The 18,191-nt window shown below is 42.9% G+C and overlaps 1 protein-coding gene and 1 long non-coding RNA gene across 3 annotated transcripts in view; one reads left to right on the top strand and one right to left on the bottom strand.

The window, feature by feature from the left end:
* Positions 1-1,753: 1,753 nt before the first annotated feature.
* Positions 1,754-5,562, bottom strand: LOC133266014 (uncharacterized). Its single transcript, XR_009742227.1, has 2 exons — positions 4,571-5,562; positions 1,754-2,160 (listed from the first exon to the last, which is right to left on the bottom strand). It is a non-coding gene; the product is annotated as an uncharacterized LOC133266014 (long non-coding RNA).
* Positions 5,563-6,708: 1,146 nt separating this feature from the next.
* Positions 6,709-18,191, top strand: part of NEDD4 (NEDD4 E3 ubiquitin protein ligase) — a 58,068-nt gene continuing 46,585 nt past the window's right edge. For both annotated transcript variants that reach the window (XM_061447027.1, XM_061447025.1), the window contains exon 1: positions 6,709-6,833. In XM_061447027.1, the coding sequence (XP_061303011.1) occupies positions 6,789-6,833 (45 nt within the window). In that variant the 5' untranslated portion in view covers positions 6,709-6,788. The remainder of the gene's footprint in view (positions 6,834-18,191) is intronic.

Below are 18,191 nucleotides of genomic sequence, written 5' to 3'. Positions count from 1 at the left end.
AATGTGGAATATATAAACAAGTGATTATAGTTCCTGATAGGTCACAATGTTTCTGCTATCTGATTTGAATCCGTAGGAGATGCCCTGCTAGTGATGTAAATACTCAGATGTGTTGCCTTGGAACATTTGCATGCCTATTCTCCTATGGCTTTGTCGTGGCTCCTCCTGAGTCTGTTCTTCCTGGGCCTGCCTACCCGTTTTCTATATCTGGTAATGCCTCAGCTCTGAAATCATCAAAAAGGTCCATTTTTATCCCTGTGGCTCATCTTTCCTCTGTTGTCAGCTTCCTTTTTACATAAACTGCTTTTATGTGGATCATAGGTTGTGTATCATTGGAACTTTGCCTATTCATACTTCCTAATTAGATGATGCCTATTAGAATAAAATTTTGAGTGGATCTCAAGCTGCTGTTTCAAATACCGTGAGCCTTCATGTCTCTTAAAGGCAGGAAAAAAGATGTGTAGGAAACTGAAAATAGATTTCCATGTATTCAGGAGCTGATAGCCTGGTATCCAGTTACTAGCTTGTTGTTAGTGTTTTTTTGTGAAGACTAAATTGAACAAGGTCTTACCTGGCAGCTGCTGGAGCTGAGTCCATTTGTAGCCTCAGGTTTTCTGAGTGCTCTGTAGAGGAGGGTGGCTAATAGGAATCAAAAGAAGTGGCCCCTGTAGCCTTGCTTGGGTAGCTGACCTATCCATCAGTAAAAAACTGTGCTGCTCAGCTCGCTTATGTTAGAGAGCTATTGGGCTCTCTCTTCTCAAATACCGATCTCTGGTTTTCAGTATGGATGGGAAAACACAGCTACATAATTATAAACTAACTGATTAGGACTCATTCATCTCCTTTCTCTGTCAAAAATACCCAAGTGTTCAATTTGCCTGCATCATATCAGTACTTCAAAAGGACACTTGTTCCAAGGACTCTGATAATCATTTCCCAGAGAGATCAAGCCCAATTCCTCCTTGCTCTGAGACAAGAACAGGCATTTTGAAATGCGGTGTTTAAAAAGTGATGTATAAGCAATGATTATTTCTGACTGGAACAAAATGCTCCTTGATTCTATTTCAAATTGCTTTGAAAAATCAGAATGATCTCTCCTGCTATGTATGGATGGATGAGAGGGGAGACGAAGTGCCTGTGTCCAAAAGGCACCGCTTTAGGTTCTTGTGCCAGTGGCATAACTAAACTTTGCTCTGCCAAGGAGTACTTGTGGAAAGCATATCTAATGCTAGGACTTAAAATGGCTGTCTCTGCAAGAGCAAAATGACTTCACTCATCAGGTGTGTGACTTCAGTGCTTACAAATAAGGAATTGCTGAAGCCCTGTTTAAGCTGCACATAACCTTAGAATTATTTTACTGCTTTAGGAATTATCTGAAGTTGCTTTTTTTTTAAGTAAATAACATCCGTAAAAGGTAGCTATATAATTCAGGTGGATATTTGCATCTCCTTTTGGCAGAGGTAACAGTCCTCTCACTAATAGGTATGCTTTTACAGCATGCACAAAGCCCTACATCTTTATCAGTCCAATCATCCTGGTTTTAGAAGTACTTTCTTATGGGATTAGTTTATATGCCAGCCAGACCTGAAGATGTGTGTACACTTCTTGGATGGTGTGCTATCGTGTCGACTTTGCCTTATTAGTAAGTAATTCCCAGCGACAACACTTTAAAGTTCATTGGAAGCCAATCAGTGGTCCAAGGACAACACATTAAAAGTCTGTACTTTGAACACTAAAAAGCTCTCAGAAGTAATTAAAACAAACTTATAACAGCGATTATTTACTATTCCGTTTTCCTAATACAATAAGGGAGAAACAGTATGAGCAGGAGCATCTTGTGTGAGAATAAGCACAAAGATGGAAGTGCATTGAGTCCTGTTCAGTCATGTCCCGAATCAGAACAGTAGCTTCCTCTGGGTTTAGCGATGGAGAATGATAATCTCAAGGTATTTAGAGGAGAAAAGCCCAAATACATCATCCCTGGGAGGATCTTGCTTCTGTAACATTGTGATGGGTTTGAGTTGTTAGCAGAAGTATCCACAATGACTCTATTAACCATGGGATCACTGGTGGTGAATTAAGCTGGGAACAGCATGACAGCAGTTGACTGGAGCTCAGCACCTTCGGGTTCCTGTTCTGGCAGCTCTCCTCCCCTTCATGCTGAAAATAGGGAGAGAAAGATGACATCTGAGTGGTGGTGATTCAGACAAGTGTTTACCACTTCATTCAAATGCATATGCACAAAATGAGTGTGACTTTCCACCTCCACCACAGTTGCTCTTCTTACAATTCAGGTTTGCTCATCAGGGCAGAGAGATTTCAAAAACAATTGCTTGTAAACTGTTATCCTAGTCACAGAAATTAGGAAAAACATTTATTACATCTTCCCCTTCTCACAGCCTCCCCCTGTGAGAGCTGGAGGTTTCAGCAGCTTGCCTGGGGGACAGGAATCTCTGTGGGGGGAGTGGAGGGAGCTGATGTTAGTGCCTTGGGAGCACAGACCCACACTTCGAGAGCAGTGTTACATTTTGTCTGGTGGCTGCCCTGGAAAAGATCTACTCAAGGGGAGAATTTCTGTTTCACCTCAGGTCTGTCCCTAGGCAATGGTCACGCCTTGACAGTCAACGCAGGGACACGGAAGGCTGCAGGATTTCAGACAGCTGATGGCAGTACCTTGGCACCAGGTACCACAGAAAGCAACACGTGTCCAGACAGAAGATATGCTGCTTTTAAGGGAACGGAGAAAAGTTGAGGAAAACAGAACCAGTGACTATGGAGAACTGAGAATGAAAAGGTGCAGTAACGGGCTGGCAAAAACCTGAGCATGAGCTGACTGCAGTTTAGTTGCAGTGCAATGCAGAGCCAACAGTCAGTCTGGGCTTTAGTCTTTAGTTTTACCAGAATAAAGCTCTTGCTTATGAAATTTGAATTTTATCTTTCTATCAGTTTTGCATCTTATTATGTTGGTGTTTGAAATCCAGTACTAAGAGCCAGGATCTAGCACGTATTTGCACGTAACTGTAGAGCCAAATCTTGGGCTCTTAACTATATCTCTGGCATGAGTCTCATCAGTGAGTCATTGCCGTGGTAGAGAAATTGAGATTAGTAGACTATCGATAGGTATTTACTTCTCTTAGTCATACCAATGACTCACTAGCAATATAATTCTTTTCTATTAATTCCCTCTTGCATGTAGCTTACCATTTACCTATGATTTACCACTGTGATGTTGTGAGTGGTTCATCATAACATTTTCTACATGACTCTGTAGAACGAAAGACAATAGGGCAGAAATCTGTTTGTGTCATTTGCATCCAGATTTTTTTTGTTTAATTTCGGATTCCTTTGGTTTAAATGTATCCAATTTGATTTAAAATCCTCTGTAGCCAAAGTTTATCCTGTATTTAAAAGATAAATCATACTTTGATGTCACTTGACGTCCTAGCTTTTGTAATTTAGCCATTATTATAGTTAACATGCATTCTTAAAATAAAGATTATTTTATTATGATAACCCTTTGGATTTCTGAAACAAGTCTCCTTTCCCTACATGACTTCCTCCTTTAAGAACTCTGCTCTATTTTTTCAAAGCCGTTCAATATTATAATATATGGATTCTCTTCAGCTTATAAAAGCTTTTGTGCTAAAGAAAGATGCAAACCAAGTATTGTAAATATATATAAAATTCCAACCACAAATGGAGTCAATCAGGCTACACACCATGAGCTAAGAGATGGAAAATATTTTTAAGGTTTGTAATTTTTTGATCTTTCATGGGACTGAGGGTTAATTTAGATGACAGGAGAAGTCAAGCTTCTTCATTACCAGATGAGAACTCACTACTGGGATGGAGTAATGAGATAAAACATTAATATGTTTTTAATGGTCTTAATATACAGTTAAAGTGTTCCAATGCACTCAGATGATCCAAATGCAGGTTATTCTTTGCAACTGAGAATCAATTATTTGCAGAAAGAGGAAGAGCTCTCAGAAGAGCTCTCTTCCACTATTAGTTTGTAATTGCGTAAGACCATGAAATATTAAATGCTGGAGATATACATCTTACATAATAACTGAATGGTTGTTAACAATAAACTGTGGTTTATTTTCCCCTGTTTTTAAGTAAAAGAATAATTTAAAATCCTTCTGTTTTGAGTGAACTGCTAGGTATCTTCCTGGAATATTGAAGATAACTTGATCCCACTGAAAATGCACGTAGACCTTATCTTAGCATACAGATGCCTCTGGGTAACAAACCCAGAAACACAAGCCTTGTTGATAACAGGTCATCTACTTATGGATCTGGGATTTGACTGTGTTGTAACTCTTGGCCAATCAGTGGTCTTCCCACACAAAAAATGAATCAGTGCTGTGTTACACTCTGCTACTTAAAAAATGTGATTGATAGAAGAAATTGAGTGTGCTCATGCCCCTTCAAATTTTAAATTTCAAAAGGGCATTATTTCAAAGTTACTGAAATGGCATGTGCCTCAGAATGTAATCTTTGAGGTTTGATGTCTTACAAAACAGCCCATTAAGTAATGCGCTAACAAAATATTCACAAACAAGACCTTTGTTAAACAGGACTTCAAGATGCTTGAGAGTGCTTCTTCTCACAGCCTTCTAGTGTACTGAAAAGCTGACGCTGAAAATGCAGAAAAACAGGCGAGCAGAGTTCAGGCAAGTGACAGTAATGTTGGAGTGGGAGACTTGTAGGGAGAAATAAACCAGTATTTTTCATTAGACTAACCAAAACAACTTAAAAGAAACCCAAACAAAACCACAACAACCATAATAAACAAATAACCCCCCAAAACAAAAAACAATTCCCCTCCCAGCAAAAAACCCTAAGCTTTTTGGGTTCTGATGTTTTGTCAGACATGCTTGCTTTGTACACGCTAGCAGAGTGTAAGAGGCAGCACTGCAAACCCAGGCATTCATGCTTAATGGCCAGAAACCCACATGCTTTTTCTAGCAAGCTGGAAGAACAATTTACTAATCAACATTAGTCTCAATCCCAGAAATAAGTGCTTCACAAAGTAACTGGACCTGCAAATCATGCCTGCTGTAACTTAGGTCTTCTTGGCTTGGCTGTCACCCAGGAGCCTTCCCACTTACACTGGGATAAGCCTCTAAAGTTGTGCTGAGAGTGTTGTTAGGCAAGGCTGAAGGAAGAGAGCTCGAGAGAAATACTGGGTATCGAGAGGCTTGATCCAGAAAGAGGACGGGGTTGTTTCTTTTGAATTACCCCAAAGCTTATGTGGATGTTTTTTATCAGTTCGTCTGATAAAAGACATCATTTCCCCATGTTTCTACAATCTCATATTCACCAACAGTCATGACTACGAAGACATTTGCCTGGATGCCGCTTTGTCTGTTTCTCAGACACTCGGTCTTTCATAGGTAATAATACCCTACAGTGATTTTGCAACATGCACAGACTGATGTTGCTGTTGAGATTGCCTTTCCCCAGAACATCCTGTTAGCCCTGGGAGTAGAGCCCACGTGTGTGTGGTAACGGGCACAGGCCTGCCTGAGCCCCACTGTGGAGGTGTTAGTTACCTGGTGTTTTGTGACCTGCTTGGGGCACAGTCCAAAGAGCTGAGTCTGGGTCTGTGTTTGCTTTGGAAAGGGCAGAGTTTCTCACTGGATGAGGAGAGCAGTAGGCCACCCAGGTCGTGGGGGGCTAGGTGCGATGAGCTGAAGGATGACAAAAGACAAGAGTTCCCTGACAGCACGGGCGCTGCTACGTTTGTTGGTTGCTAGTGGCACACACGATTTGCCACATGCTCGTCTTAAGATGAAGGTACTTTCTGTCCTTGCAGACTGTGCAGTGCCTGAAGGAGTTTGGCTCTGGCTTGTACTAAGGCTTATGTCTACAAAGCTCGGCCTAAACCAGTGCTTTACTGATAATTTTTTAGCACAGCTCTTCCTGTTGTCCTCTGGGAGGGACTCCTGAGCGATTCCCGGGCAGCTGGCGAAGGTGGTGTGAATTCACGTCATCTACACCACCGCCATGGAATGAGGGCCAGTTGCTGCACCGCTTGGAAGCTCGAGCTGCGAGAGGAGAGCAGATTTTTCTTTAGGGAAAACAGGCAGTCTTTACAAAGCTGTTGCTTCGGTTTCAGACAAGGCTCTTAGCGTTTATCTTTTCCTGTCCTCCGGCGTTCTCCCTGCTGGGGTGTTATGTCAGGTCAGCTCCTTGCACAGCAAGGATTTCCTTCCTCCTCCCGTACCCTGCCAGGCAGCACTACCTTGTCCTGGCCGGCAAGGTCCTTCCCGCGCGCTGACAACGGTTACCTTCTCCCCTCAGTTTCCCCGAACGCTCGCAATTCCAGAGGGTTCCCTGGCAGCCTGCGCCCGGCCCGCAGAGATGCGGGAAAACCCCGACAGATCAAACCTCACGGAAGACGTTCTTTAAACCGAGCTCCCCCACGCCACTGCCCACCTGAGGCGCTCCGCCGCGCACCCGAGCCCCAGGGCCGGGCTCCCTCAGCAGCGGCAGAGCTGAGGGCGGTTGCCCGCGCCGCGCGTGTCTCCGGGCGGGGCGCGGATCGGGAGCCAATCAGAGGACGCGGCCGGCTCCCGGGTGGGCGGTGGCGCGGGCTTCTGAGCCATTCAGACGAGGCGGGGGGGGGGGGGGGGGGCGCGCACCCGCGCTCGCTGTGCCAAGGGGCGGCCGCCGCGGGCGCGCGCGGCGGGCTGTGGGCGGGGCCGTGGGCGGGGCGGCGGCGGGGCGCGCGGCGGCGGCGGGTAAACACGGCGGCGGGGTGAGCGCGCAGCTCGGCCATGGCGGCTTCTCCGGTTGAGGTGCTCGGGCTGCCCGGAGAGGAGGTGAGGCCTGCGGCCGCCGGACCGCCGCGCTGCCCCTCCGCCGAGCGCGGGCGGCGCCTGCCCTGCAGGGCCGGGGCGGGTCTCCCCTCAGGGCGGGGGTTTCCTGCGGGCCCGCCGCTGTCTGGCGTGGCGGCGGGATGGGGGAGCGGGGCTGAGGTTCGGCCTCAAGTGAGGCGTGAGGTGTGAGGTGTAGCGGGGGGCCTCGGTGGGCGCGCCCGGGAGCGGGGCAGCGCGGAGCCGGCGCTCCGTGCCCGTTCCTCTCGGCCCCCTCCGGCTGCCGGGCGGTCAGGCGGCTGCCGTGTCCCTAGCAGCGGCATTCCTGTCTGCGGGCTGCTGTTTGAGCTGTGCGAGCCTCCCGCTATGGGCGGAGAAGTTCGCGAGCGTTGGGCAACTTCCCCGTGACGGTGCTGGACGGGTGCAGCGGGGCCGCGTCTGCCCCGCTCCTTGCCCCGCTCCCTGCCCCGGTGCTGAAGAATAAAGTCTTTGTTTCGGGCTGTATTTGAGCCACTGAAGCGGGGCGCGGGTTGAAACTGTACAAAAGATGGTTTGGGGCCTGAGCGATGGCGCTTTGCTGTGCGTTGCCGTGAGCGGGAGTGTGAGATCTGGTGTGCGGTTCAGCGGGCTTTGCAGTGAACTCGTGGGTAACTGGAGGTGGTTTCTGCAGCCGCTTCTGTCTTGAGGTCCTGGCTCCTGAGCACGTGGATCTTTGGAAGGTGGCTGGCACTGACGTACCAGTTACTGTGCTTAATGGTAGACGGGTGGGGTGAGCTTTGGCATGGTCACTGTGGCTTGTGCATAGGGCAGAATATTGATGGAATAGTTCACTTCATCAAGAAGAAAGGTCACGTTGTTTTTTTAATTGCTGGTACAGGAAGACTAAAAGCTCTGCCCATCCAAAAGCTGTTTGGTGACCTGTGTGAAATGTCAGTAATGTCTTTTTGTCAACAGGATATTTCACCAAGGTGGTCTTTGGTCAGCTCTGTGTGTCCAGGCAGTGATGATCTCTGTGTCAATGCACACTTGTTTTCCTTAGCAGGAATGAACTTGATTAAAAACTTTGAAATATTATTCCTAGTCTGTGTTAACATGTCTCTTTCTCAAGTTCTGCTTTACTTCTGGAGAACTAACTATAAGGCTCTCAAGTTGTGGGTTTTGGTTTTTGTGGTTTTTTTTTCATCTTAATATTTGAATTGCATAGGAGTTCTAATAGAAAATGAAGCCAGCATGCTGCAAGGGTTGCATAGCACTTCTCATTGCAAGATCCTATTTTCAGTTGCTAGTAACTTTTTGAGGCTATCTAGTTGGACTAAAATATTCTGTGCCTCAGGCTTTCTTTTAATGTTATTAAATTTTGGTCAGTTTAGTTGTTTCAGTATTTTGAAATCTGGTCAGAATTGGATAATTCTGATCTTCCCTCCATCCTTTTCAACATGAACACATTCCTCTGGAACAGCTGGGGGAAGAGAGAGAAAGTTTGAATATGTAACAAATCATCAGATCCAACTTCTTCCATAATTCAAAAGCTTAGCCAAACTTTTTCAAGTTACAGATGTGAATAGTACGGCTTCTTTATGATCAGCCTCTGATACTTGGTGCTTATTGGTTCACATATAAAGGACGCTGTTTTCTTCATTGTTTTCACATGTTATTCTGCATGCACAAGTGACAAAACAAATGAATTTAGGGTTACAGGAAAACTGCTGCAAGCTGCTTTGCCGAGAGTGCTATAATGGCAACTAGGGTTGTGCCTCTCTAGATTGTATTTTTTTGTTTTCTCAGAGTTTAAATCTGGAAGGTTGCATACACAATTCACCACAAAACCACAGAGTCAGAAACCCAAATCATATTGAAAGTAGCATCAAGGAGTTCTCTATAAAAACCTCCCCCATCCGTTTTGCAAGCTTTTCAGAGTTTGTCTTCACAGTGCTGCTTCCCCGGGGCTGCTCTGCAATCCATTCTGCAAGATGGATTTGCTTGGGGTATGGATTAAAATTGTCTGGTAAAAAGGAAATGGTGTTATCTGCAAAACGTCTTGATTTGTTGTAGCTATTGCATATAATTATATGGTTAACATAGTAATTGTAAATAACAAAAGAAGGTGAAAAGTTGGTCTAATTGTTGAGGCAGTTGACTGCAGTGTTAGAATGTGTATTTGTCCTTAATTTATCTGGTTCATGTTTTCTTCTGTAAAATGGATAGAGTATCATGCTGTCATCCATAGGACTTCTTATGACTTACTTGGATATTGAAATAATAAGCACTAGAAGAGTCAATGGGGAAAACTAATAATTCTGTATCCAGAGCAGGGTCTATTGTTGCATACTCGGATACATTTACCTTTGAAAGTAGTTGCAAGTGTTGGTTCAGATCCGCAGGAGCGGACTAACACAATTGCTGCTGTTTTTCTTTGTCATAGCAGTGGTAACTATGCTGGTGCTCCTAAACATGCTTGTTGAGGTGGGTTGTCCATTACTACAGTTTTTTTGGCTGTTGGGCTTTGGAATGGCTTTTATTAAAATGATGCTGCTTGTTGATACTCGTCTACTTCATAGCCAATTTAATGTAAGTATTTGTGTCAGTGTTCTTACAGTCCCAGCCTGACTTTGGGACTTTCTTTTTTTGCATATATATTGCCTAAATAGCATTATAAGGTCACTGGCTTTTTTATCTGTCATGTCTATGATGTTTGATCTGTTTCAAACTAGTAATGGGAACTTCTTACAGGCAAAAATACACTTTTGACTCTTACTCATTGCCATTTCAGGTTTCTCAGTCACTTAAGAGCTGTCCTATGTAGACCAAGTGTTCGTTTTCTGCAGGTCACAGGTTTTCTCATAAGCATGTGGTATTCCATTCTGGAAAGCTTTGGATGTATTCTTATGTCCTTTTAGGATACACTTCTGGAGAAGGTTGTTTATGGTTATTTCACTTGCTGCTGGTAAACTGAAAGTCTTGGATACATGGTTTGTCTTCTCTGCTGCTGCACACCTTACCCCACAGTCCTTCTCATATTGTTGTATTTTGGAGATTATTCTGATGACTCCCTCCCTACCTGGGAGACTGGCATGGCTCATCTTCCTCTGGATTGCTTCTTATGAAAACGTTAACCTTTTCTTGGTTGGTGTAGGGTTTGGTTTTGGTTTTTTTGTTCGATTGGTTATTATTTATTTACGTAGGAAAAGTCTGTTGGCAGACAGGTAACTCCATTTCTTGGACTCTTGTCTCGAATATTTTCCTTAATTTGCAAACGAAAAGAGGTGTTAAATACAACCTGTAGTAACAGCCAGCATTTCTTGAAAGATGAGACTTCCTTGTTTATGAACACAAAGTTCTCCTGTGGTACAATTAAAGTTCTTTTAGTTAGTAAGACTGGATTGTAACCAGCAGGTGGAAGTTAATGTCTTGTAGGCATAATTAAAGATTGATTAATGTAGTTCTATAATAGGAATCTTCCTGAATCTAAAACTTGCTTTGCTTGCTTTGAGAGAATTTCTTCAAAGAAGAATGGTCTGGCTCTGATAGGCACCATAGAGGGGGGAAAAGAGTGCTCTTTGGGTTGTGAAGGAATGGTCAATACAGCAGTCTCCTTTCTTATTTCCATCTCCTGGTGGAATGTTAGCATCACCAGTTATGCTAACTGGTGATGCTAACAAAACTCATCATTAGAGGTCACTTAACATACATGTCTGTCTAACTTGCAAGGTCTGAATATTGCATGAACTACTTTCCTTCAACTAAAGCTCACCATTCTGTGGGAAATGCTTTCTTTCAAATGGGATGATAAGTTTTAACAGTAACTTCATTTGGTCTATTTTTTATGCTGTCAACTTTGTACCTATCTCCTGATAGAATTGCTTAAGCTGAATGCAGAATATGTAAGTGCTCTTAGCTAGCCTGATCTTATAATTATGTGCTGGAGTTCTTTTGTTTAAGATCTGAAGAATTTTATTTAAAATTCTTAGTACCTCTTTCTTTATAATATATGAGGAAGGTCTGTTCGTGAGTGTGCTTTTTAATGTTTGAAGAATGTCAGTATCTTCTAGACTGCTCAAGGAAAAACCTTCAGTGCGAACCCAAGTGTAGATAATGGAAGAGCCAAATCCTTAATTATTCAGGCTCTGAAAGTTTTCTTTGAGGAAAGACTGCTTATCTCTCCCTTAAATGCCCCTAAGGAGTATGTTTTTGTTGTGAAACACTCACACATAACTTTTATGGTCACTAATGAGCTCCAGGTAAAAAAAAAAACCAAACAAACCAAAACCCACAAAAACCAACAAACACCCCCCTCCCCCCCCCCCCCAAAGGAAAAAAAATAATCCCCCAAACCAACAAAAAATCCTTCAAACCTCTCAAAAACAAATTAAAAGGAAATAAACTTTTAATGAAATTTGAAATAAGTGCTCTTGGTTGGGAAACTTGCTAAGATGAAGGTTTAACTTAGAGCAACACAATGGTGTCATCTACTAAAATTGTCAGATGCAAGAAGCTATGTACTCAACTGGAATGTGTACACACTTTAGGTGTAAGTAATCTTTCAGCCTTGTTTCTGAGCTGCTCCAAGGCTTCCGAGCCTTTTATGTTATGCTGTCTGTCTTTAATCAATGATTTATGCTTGAAATACAAACTAGTAGTAGGGTAAAAAGCTGGGTACCTTGAGTAAGGCATCTCACAGATGCAAGAAGCGTGTTATAAAAGAAACTATATATTCATGGTGCATATCTCTTATGCAAGTACGTATTCTTTAACAAGGTCTTGGCTTTAGTGCACTTCCACCCATGCAAAGTGTCCTGACCTTTCTTGCTGTTTATAGCTGTTCCTTAGTAAGGTCAGCAGTTTGCGTAGATGTGCACTGAACACTCTATAAAAGTTGATAAACTCTTATTTTTTCTCCTCCCTGACTTTCTCAACCTCAGTACGTGGGATGGGAGGGATCGCTCTACATGGGATGTAGAACACATCCAGCCCATTGAACAGCCCTTCCTTTTTAGGCTAGGCTATTTTCTGGTTTCAGTTTTGAACTTCCAAGCTCTTGGTACGTTTATTTCAGCTTGCCTTATCTGCACATGCCCAAATCTTAATTTGCTGTTATCTCTGTATGCTATGTGCAGGCATGATATGAAGCTTAAGAAATCTTTAATACATAATTCCAGATATTACCAGAATCTTCAAAGGTGATGCTCCTGTACAGTTTTATTGTTGTAATATCTTCTGATGCTCTTTTCGTGGCTTGACTTAGTGGTAGTTGATTCTTGACCTATCTAACTGGAACAAAAGAATAACAGGATGTTATTGCCTGGAGCAGTTCTTTACTACAAAGCATGTTCTGTGTTAGACTACTTCAGACATTTTTGTATTGGCTTCCTCAAAAAAAGCTCTCTAGTAGTCCAGCAGATACTACCATTTTATGTTTTAGATCAGACTAACCATCCCGGGTTTGGTTTTTCCTTGCATCCTGTGTGAATCATCTCTGTAGAAGTATATTGTAAAAGCAAAACCAAAACTTGAACTGAAGATTAAAATAGGAAAGCGAATAAAAATATTTTTTTGTACTCTGAAGAGCCCCTTTTAAAAACTTTTCTATTGCTAGACAATTATTGTATTTTGTCTGAATTTTGTGTGTGTCTTACACACATCAGTCTGGTATTTCTATATGGTAGTTGACTGATTGGAGTCAGACTCAGATGAGCATTACTGGAGGTTTGGGATGTGTCAGGAATCATTGTTCAGCAAGTTGCAATCTGTTTCTCAGGTTCAAGACTCCTGTAAAATTGTTTGGACTTGAAGTGTTTACATTACCATCAGAGCTTTTATAGCCACTGAGTTAGATAATAGCATGTTGTTACGCATTTTGTCTTACAGCTCTAAGTGAAGGAGAACAGTTAGTGTAATAGTTGAATTATTGAACGTTGCAGACCTATGTTGCTGGCATAACATTATAGTGTTTCAGTGTACAAAAGGAAAAATGTTGAGCTTTTTTCTCCCACTCCCTGTCTCCAGCTACAGGCAGCAGCTAACACTTGCAAAGTGACCAGCTAGATCTCTTTGTTGTGATCTTGTGAATCTTCTCACATTTGGTTTGTGTTGGGAGTATTTCATCATTTACAGTCTGTGAAACCGTCAGCACACTCTATAGGCACATACGTGTATCTGTACACATGCATGTGCACACACTTGCAGACTGGAGCCTACCTTCAGGGACTTGGATCACACTTACTGGTCATCCTCTGCTTTATTCAGTGTTCTGTACTGTAGTCATCACCATGTCACAGTGTCTTAATTTATGCTTCCTTTCTCAGGCTTTCTTTCTGTGTATTCTTTTTCTTCTGTCTTCTGTTCCATGTTAAACTTCCACTACTAAAGCAGGAGTCACTTTCCCGGTTGTCATTAGCATTATTTTCCTGCTGTGTGAACTTTAGAAGGTTGTTGGTGAGAATGGGCTTTGGTCATGCTCGTCCTTTATAGTCATTGACTACAAACAGCTGTAACCTAGGCAAGATTATTTGATTTTGATCATGTTGTGAGCACCTTTAAAACTCCTTAAGAGCTTGACATTTGTTTCCAAATGCTGGTTCCTTGCCCAGAATGAATAGTTCTGAATCTCGCCTTAATATGTAGATTCGTAGTGGCTTTTTGTGCAGATGAACGCTGTTTACTTCTGGAAGTGCCACCTTATTAGTCTGACTTTTGCTTTGCTGTGTAGAGAACACATTTTAAAACCAATAGGCATACAAAGTATCACAGGCTGGCAGGCATTGGCTTTAAGTTATTGCTTGTCTACATATCAGCTCAGAAACTGATTTCATCATCTTGTTAGACCTGTTAGTAAACAGATTCATTGTTAAGAGGTTGTGAAAATGGCAAGGGTTAGCAGACCCAGATATTTTGACCAGTTAATCTTGAATGTGTACTTTAGCATGCACTAATATGACTAACAATAGAATAATGATAAAATCTGAAAGTCCATAATAAGATAACTAACTTGCTGATTCAGCTTTGTAAAGGGTGTTTTGTCTGACTTAATCAGACTAAGAATTTCTGGGCAGCTCAGTCTCTGTAATATCTGGTAGCCTTACCCCCCCTTTACCCTACACCACAGCTTTAAATATATCGTATAACCTCTAAAACTAAATTATCTTTTAATTTGTTGGGAGCAAACTAACAGAGATAAGCACTCGGTGTCATTTGGATTTCAGTTTTATGCAGCCACTCCCTGGCAGGTTCAGTAGTTTAACAAATAGTTATTCTCCCACACTGTTTTTACCTGGTTCATACTGGAGTACTCGTGTTGTTCAAGGGAATGCTTTACAACTGATAGTTTTAACGGTGAAATGATCTGCTTGTATTTTGTATATGATGCTGTGTTGGGGCCATTATTGCCTTTCTTTCCCCCTCCAGCCTCCAGAGTGGCTGGCAGTCAAATGTCAAAAGAAGCTGAACATCTGTGCTCCATCTATACAGACAACCCCTGTATGACTCTGCCCAGAGCTGCTGCCTTTGGTGGGCTGTTGTGTGTGCATGTTTCTCAAAGTGCATGTCTGTGTTACAGAGCAGCTGGGTACTAGGGCATTAAACCTCTAAGATTCAAAGCAGCAGTGGTATTTAGTCCCCTCAGCTGCACAAATTCGGTCTGACCCCTTTCAGTTGATGTCAGGACTGCAAAAGCATGGGTAGGCATTTATGGCCCTTGGGGAGAGAAACTGGGCTGAGCGAGCAGTTTCCTAGGCAAGCTGCAGTGCTGCTAGATGCCGCTGGCATGTTCCTGCTTACTCACTAGGTGCCTATCCCTTCCAATGCCACCAGAGCCACTGGAAGCACTGCACTGGTGGAAAAGAATAGCAAGGTGAGCTTGAGAACGTCTGCAGTCAGTATAGAAGAGGCACAGGCTGCAGCCTTTGTGTTTCTTGGACTACAAAACACTATCCAGTTGCAGCTGTCTGTAGATCTACAGAAGCAGTTACTAATCCACCATTTCTTGTATGTGTGGCTAGGAAGAGGGCAATAAGGTCTCCTGCGCAAGGTGAATGAAAGAAAAGGTTCAAAACTGCCTTCGAAACCATGAAGTTTTGGTATTGAACCTATTCCTTGTGGATGTCAGAATCAAATACCTGATTCTTTGCCCCTGTACAGAGCTTATGCCACCTAATTTTTGGCTGCATGAGATCAGCTTCTAACAGTCCTGGAACATGGATGTTTGGATGTTCATTTGGAACATATTCGGGTGTTCACTGCTTTGCCATCAGTGTGTTTGGGACAGCTTTTGTGAGCTGAGGCAGCCGTTCCTTAGCAATTCTGCCTGTCATCAGTGAGCGGGGAGGAGAGGTCATATGGTCATGGTGCAGATGGGTATCCTGTCAGCAGGCCTCTGCCTCTTCAGGATGTTTGGGGTTGCAGCATAACGGGACCTTCCAGTGTTAGGCTTTTCTGACTGCGTTTGGGTTGAGCTGTCTGAATTTCTCCCGGTTTGCCTTGCACGTTGGTGTGACAAGAGAATAGGGACCCTAATCTCTTGTAATTAAGTATTGCCTTTGCACATTAGTGTGGGTTTTTTTCCCCTGAAGTTTCTAGTCTTTGTAGGTTGGAAAAGAAAGAATTTTAAACTGGTTTTGTTAATCTGTGAGGGTATTTCTGCATGGCAGTTCATAAGCAGATGTCAGCTTGTTTAGTTGTTGTGCTGGGCTACATAAAATTCTGTAGCTGCCCTAGTTTGGCACTGATCCCAGATACATAAAACTCTGGCAGCAATGCATGTTTAAATCAACCTTCATCATCCCAGCCTCAGGTTTGCGGCTTCCAATTTCCTGAGGTCATACACAAAGCCAAGTTGTCTTTATGTAAAATAGCATTCAAATAAATTCAAATCTCTATTCTGATATAAGTAAACAAACTGTGTGATTAAGCCTACTTTACAATCTGAGGAGCATAGATCCTATTTCTGGGATCTCCCTGTGTGGACTAGGTTGATGCCCTGTTAAGCCTGACTGCCCGTGCCCAAAAGCATCTAACTGTCTTTACTTTTCTCATGCTTGAATAGCTGAACAAAGCTGGTAGTCTAAGCAACTAAATGCAGATGAAAGAAAACGTATTTGTCTTTTAGGGAGGTTTATCCTAAGCTAGTATCGGCCTTTGCTCTTTTTCAGAGGAGGAGGTAATGAGATTGTTTCTCGAACTGGGTTCTGTCACTTGGGTCCCATGGGCTGTGACTGAGGAGCCTCTTGCTGGGAGAGGGTAGTGGTGCGGAGTGAAGTGTGCAAGTTCTCAGTGAGAGCAGAAGTGCACACATGATACTTACTCCTCAACGTGAGCAGTCTCCAGAGCTAACTGATGTTGAGTGTCACTGAAGCCGGGTAATTGATCGGGGCTGAATTGGGTGCTGTTTTGGAATGCAAGGCAAGGGTGGGTATGTTAGGATTTTTGGAATAATACAAAAATATTAACAATCAGCTCTTCTTTATTTGATGCCAACACAGTTTTATACTTGATTTTTCTTAAATCTAGTCAGTTCTATTGCTGTCATAAAATATATTGGTAACATCATGTGTTACCTTAAAAGCCTGGTCATGGCTCAGAATTCTGAAAGCTTGGGACTGCCACTAGTAGTGCTCAGTGCAGTTGGTTATTAGGTTTTCTTTTCTGAACTGTTACATTTCCTATAAGGAGACAATTTCCTGGGAGGCAAAGGTGGAAGATAGACTTGATTAGTCAGGAATGGTCTTGGCCAATTGACTGCTCAGTAGGTGGGTATTGTAGGTGTTCATCTTAGTCCCCTGGCAGTCACCTCAGACTATAGAGAGTGGGATAAGCTTTGTTAAAACACATTTTATGTAGTGGTTTGTTTTCAGCTTTACCTTGTTAGCCGGTAGTCTGCCTCAGGATCAGCATGCAGTTCTCTCTGTTAGCTTTGCAAACCCCTCCAGTTGGTATTGGTTAGCGAGTCCAGCCCTGTGATTATATGGGAGACCAACGAGAAAACAAACTTTCTGCCTACAAGTCTCCTTTTGAAAGCACTTTGAATCATATGTGGAATTTGGGAATGCCGCAGGGACGACATCTGCTGCTTCACCCATTACTCTTGGTATCTGTTTAACTCCTTAACCACCTGGATTGGTTCAGCTTTCCTCACAAGTGTTTCTGACAAGCCATTGCCTACAAACAGTCCATCTGCAAAGCTTTTTGCTTTTTAGAAAAACTGCTTGCTTTTCATCTTCCTCTGACTTGGTCACAGCTGTTGGGATTCCCCCCCCCCTTGAATTCAGCGGCTTATCAGATGAGCTGTGCAGAACTCTATGGGGCTATATTAATTAACAGGAGGAGAGTTAATTGCTTATGTCCCTCCTGTGAAGCTGTAATTTCAATAATGTGTACCTGGAACAGTTTCTGGTTTTTAAAAATCTCGGCCTGCTGATGGGTCATTTCAGAAATCCCAGTGTTTTAAGTGTGGCCTCTCTGTGCTGTAGAATAAAAATGGAAGCAAGAATTCTTTATTCTTGCTTTTTTTTCCCCCAGAGTTCTTTACTGCTTTATTAATATGTTTTGATAAATTTGATCCCTTTTTCATTCCCCCAGGGATATAAATTTATGGTCAGAATTTATTTCCCACCCTATGATGAATGCGAAGATACCATTAGGTGAAAGTTGTCTTGGTCCGTACGCATTTGCCTGAGTGTTTAATGTGCCTCACTTGAATGGCTGGTGGGATGGACGTGGCAGCGCATTCGGTGTGTTCCATGTACACCAAAGATTGTTACACTGGTCAGACCATGATCTCAAAAACGTCCTTGTCTACTAAGGCTAAGAATTGCCTGCTGAAAAACATGGAACTGCGTGTGGAAATGGCTCCCAGATGCTTGCCTACCTGGGAGCAGTAGAAGTCACTGGACTGTATGAATTGCAGTGTTAGCAGCTTGGGCTGACTGTTGCCCTAGGAGAAGCTATGTGTGCGCTATGCACTACATCCATACTGCATCCAGTCTGATACAAGTGTGTTGCAAGGCTCGCTGGGGGAATGTGGTAACTGCTGCTGCTGAAACCATTTGGAAATTGGGAAAGAGGGTTAACAGTTGTGTTGGGCTAAGCACCCTAACTCGAAACAAAATCCCACTCCTTTAGAATGCTGAGAAACAAAAGGAACTTTAAACCCCTCAAACCCTACTATATTGACTTATACAGTTTTGTGTTTAATTACACGTTACAACACATATCCATATATCTGGATATGATGGCGATAAGACATTAAAAGGGGTAAAGGCAGAATAAATTTGCTACTGAAACTTACAGCTGTTTCTGTAAGACAAGTAACTGCATTTCTTAGCTTTCAGTGTAGATTCAAAATGATGCCAAGCATTGTTTTCACTTAAAAAT

The sequence above is a fragment of the Pezoporus flaviventris genome, unplaced genomic scaffold (assembly GCF_033815535.1).
Source record: "Pezoporus flaviventris isolate CSIRO_AGI_PZ_B2104156 unplaced genomic scaffold, CSIRO_AGI_Pfla_v1 ptg000006l, whole genome shotgun sequence".
In the NCBI taxonomy this organism is placed as follows: Eukaryota; Metazoa; Chordata; class Aves; order Psittaciformes; family Psittacidae; genus Pezoporus; species Pezoporus flaviventris.
The sequence above is the reverse complement of the archived record's forward strand: the minus strand, read 5'-3'. Positions and strand labels throughout refer to the sequence as shown.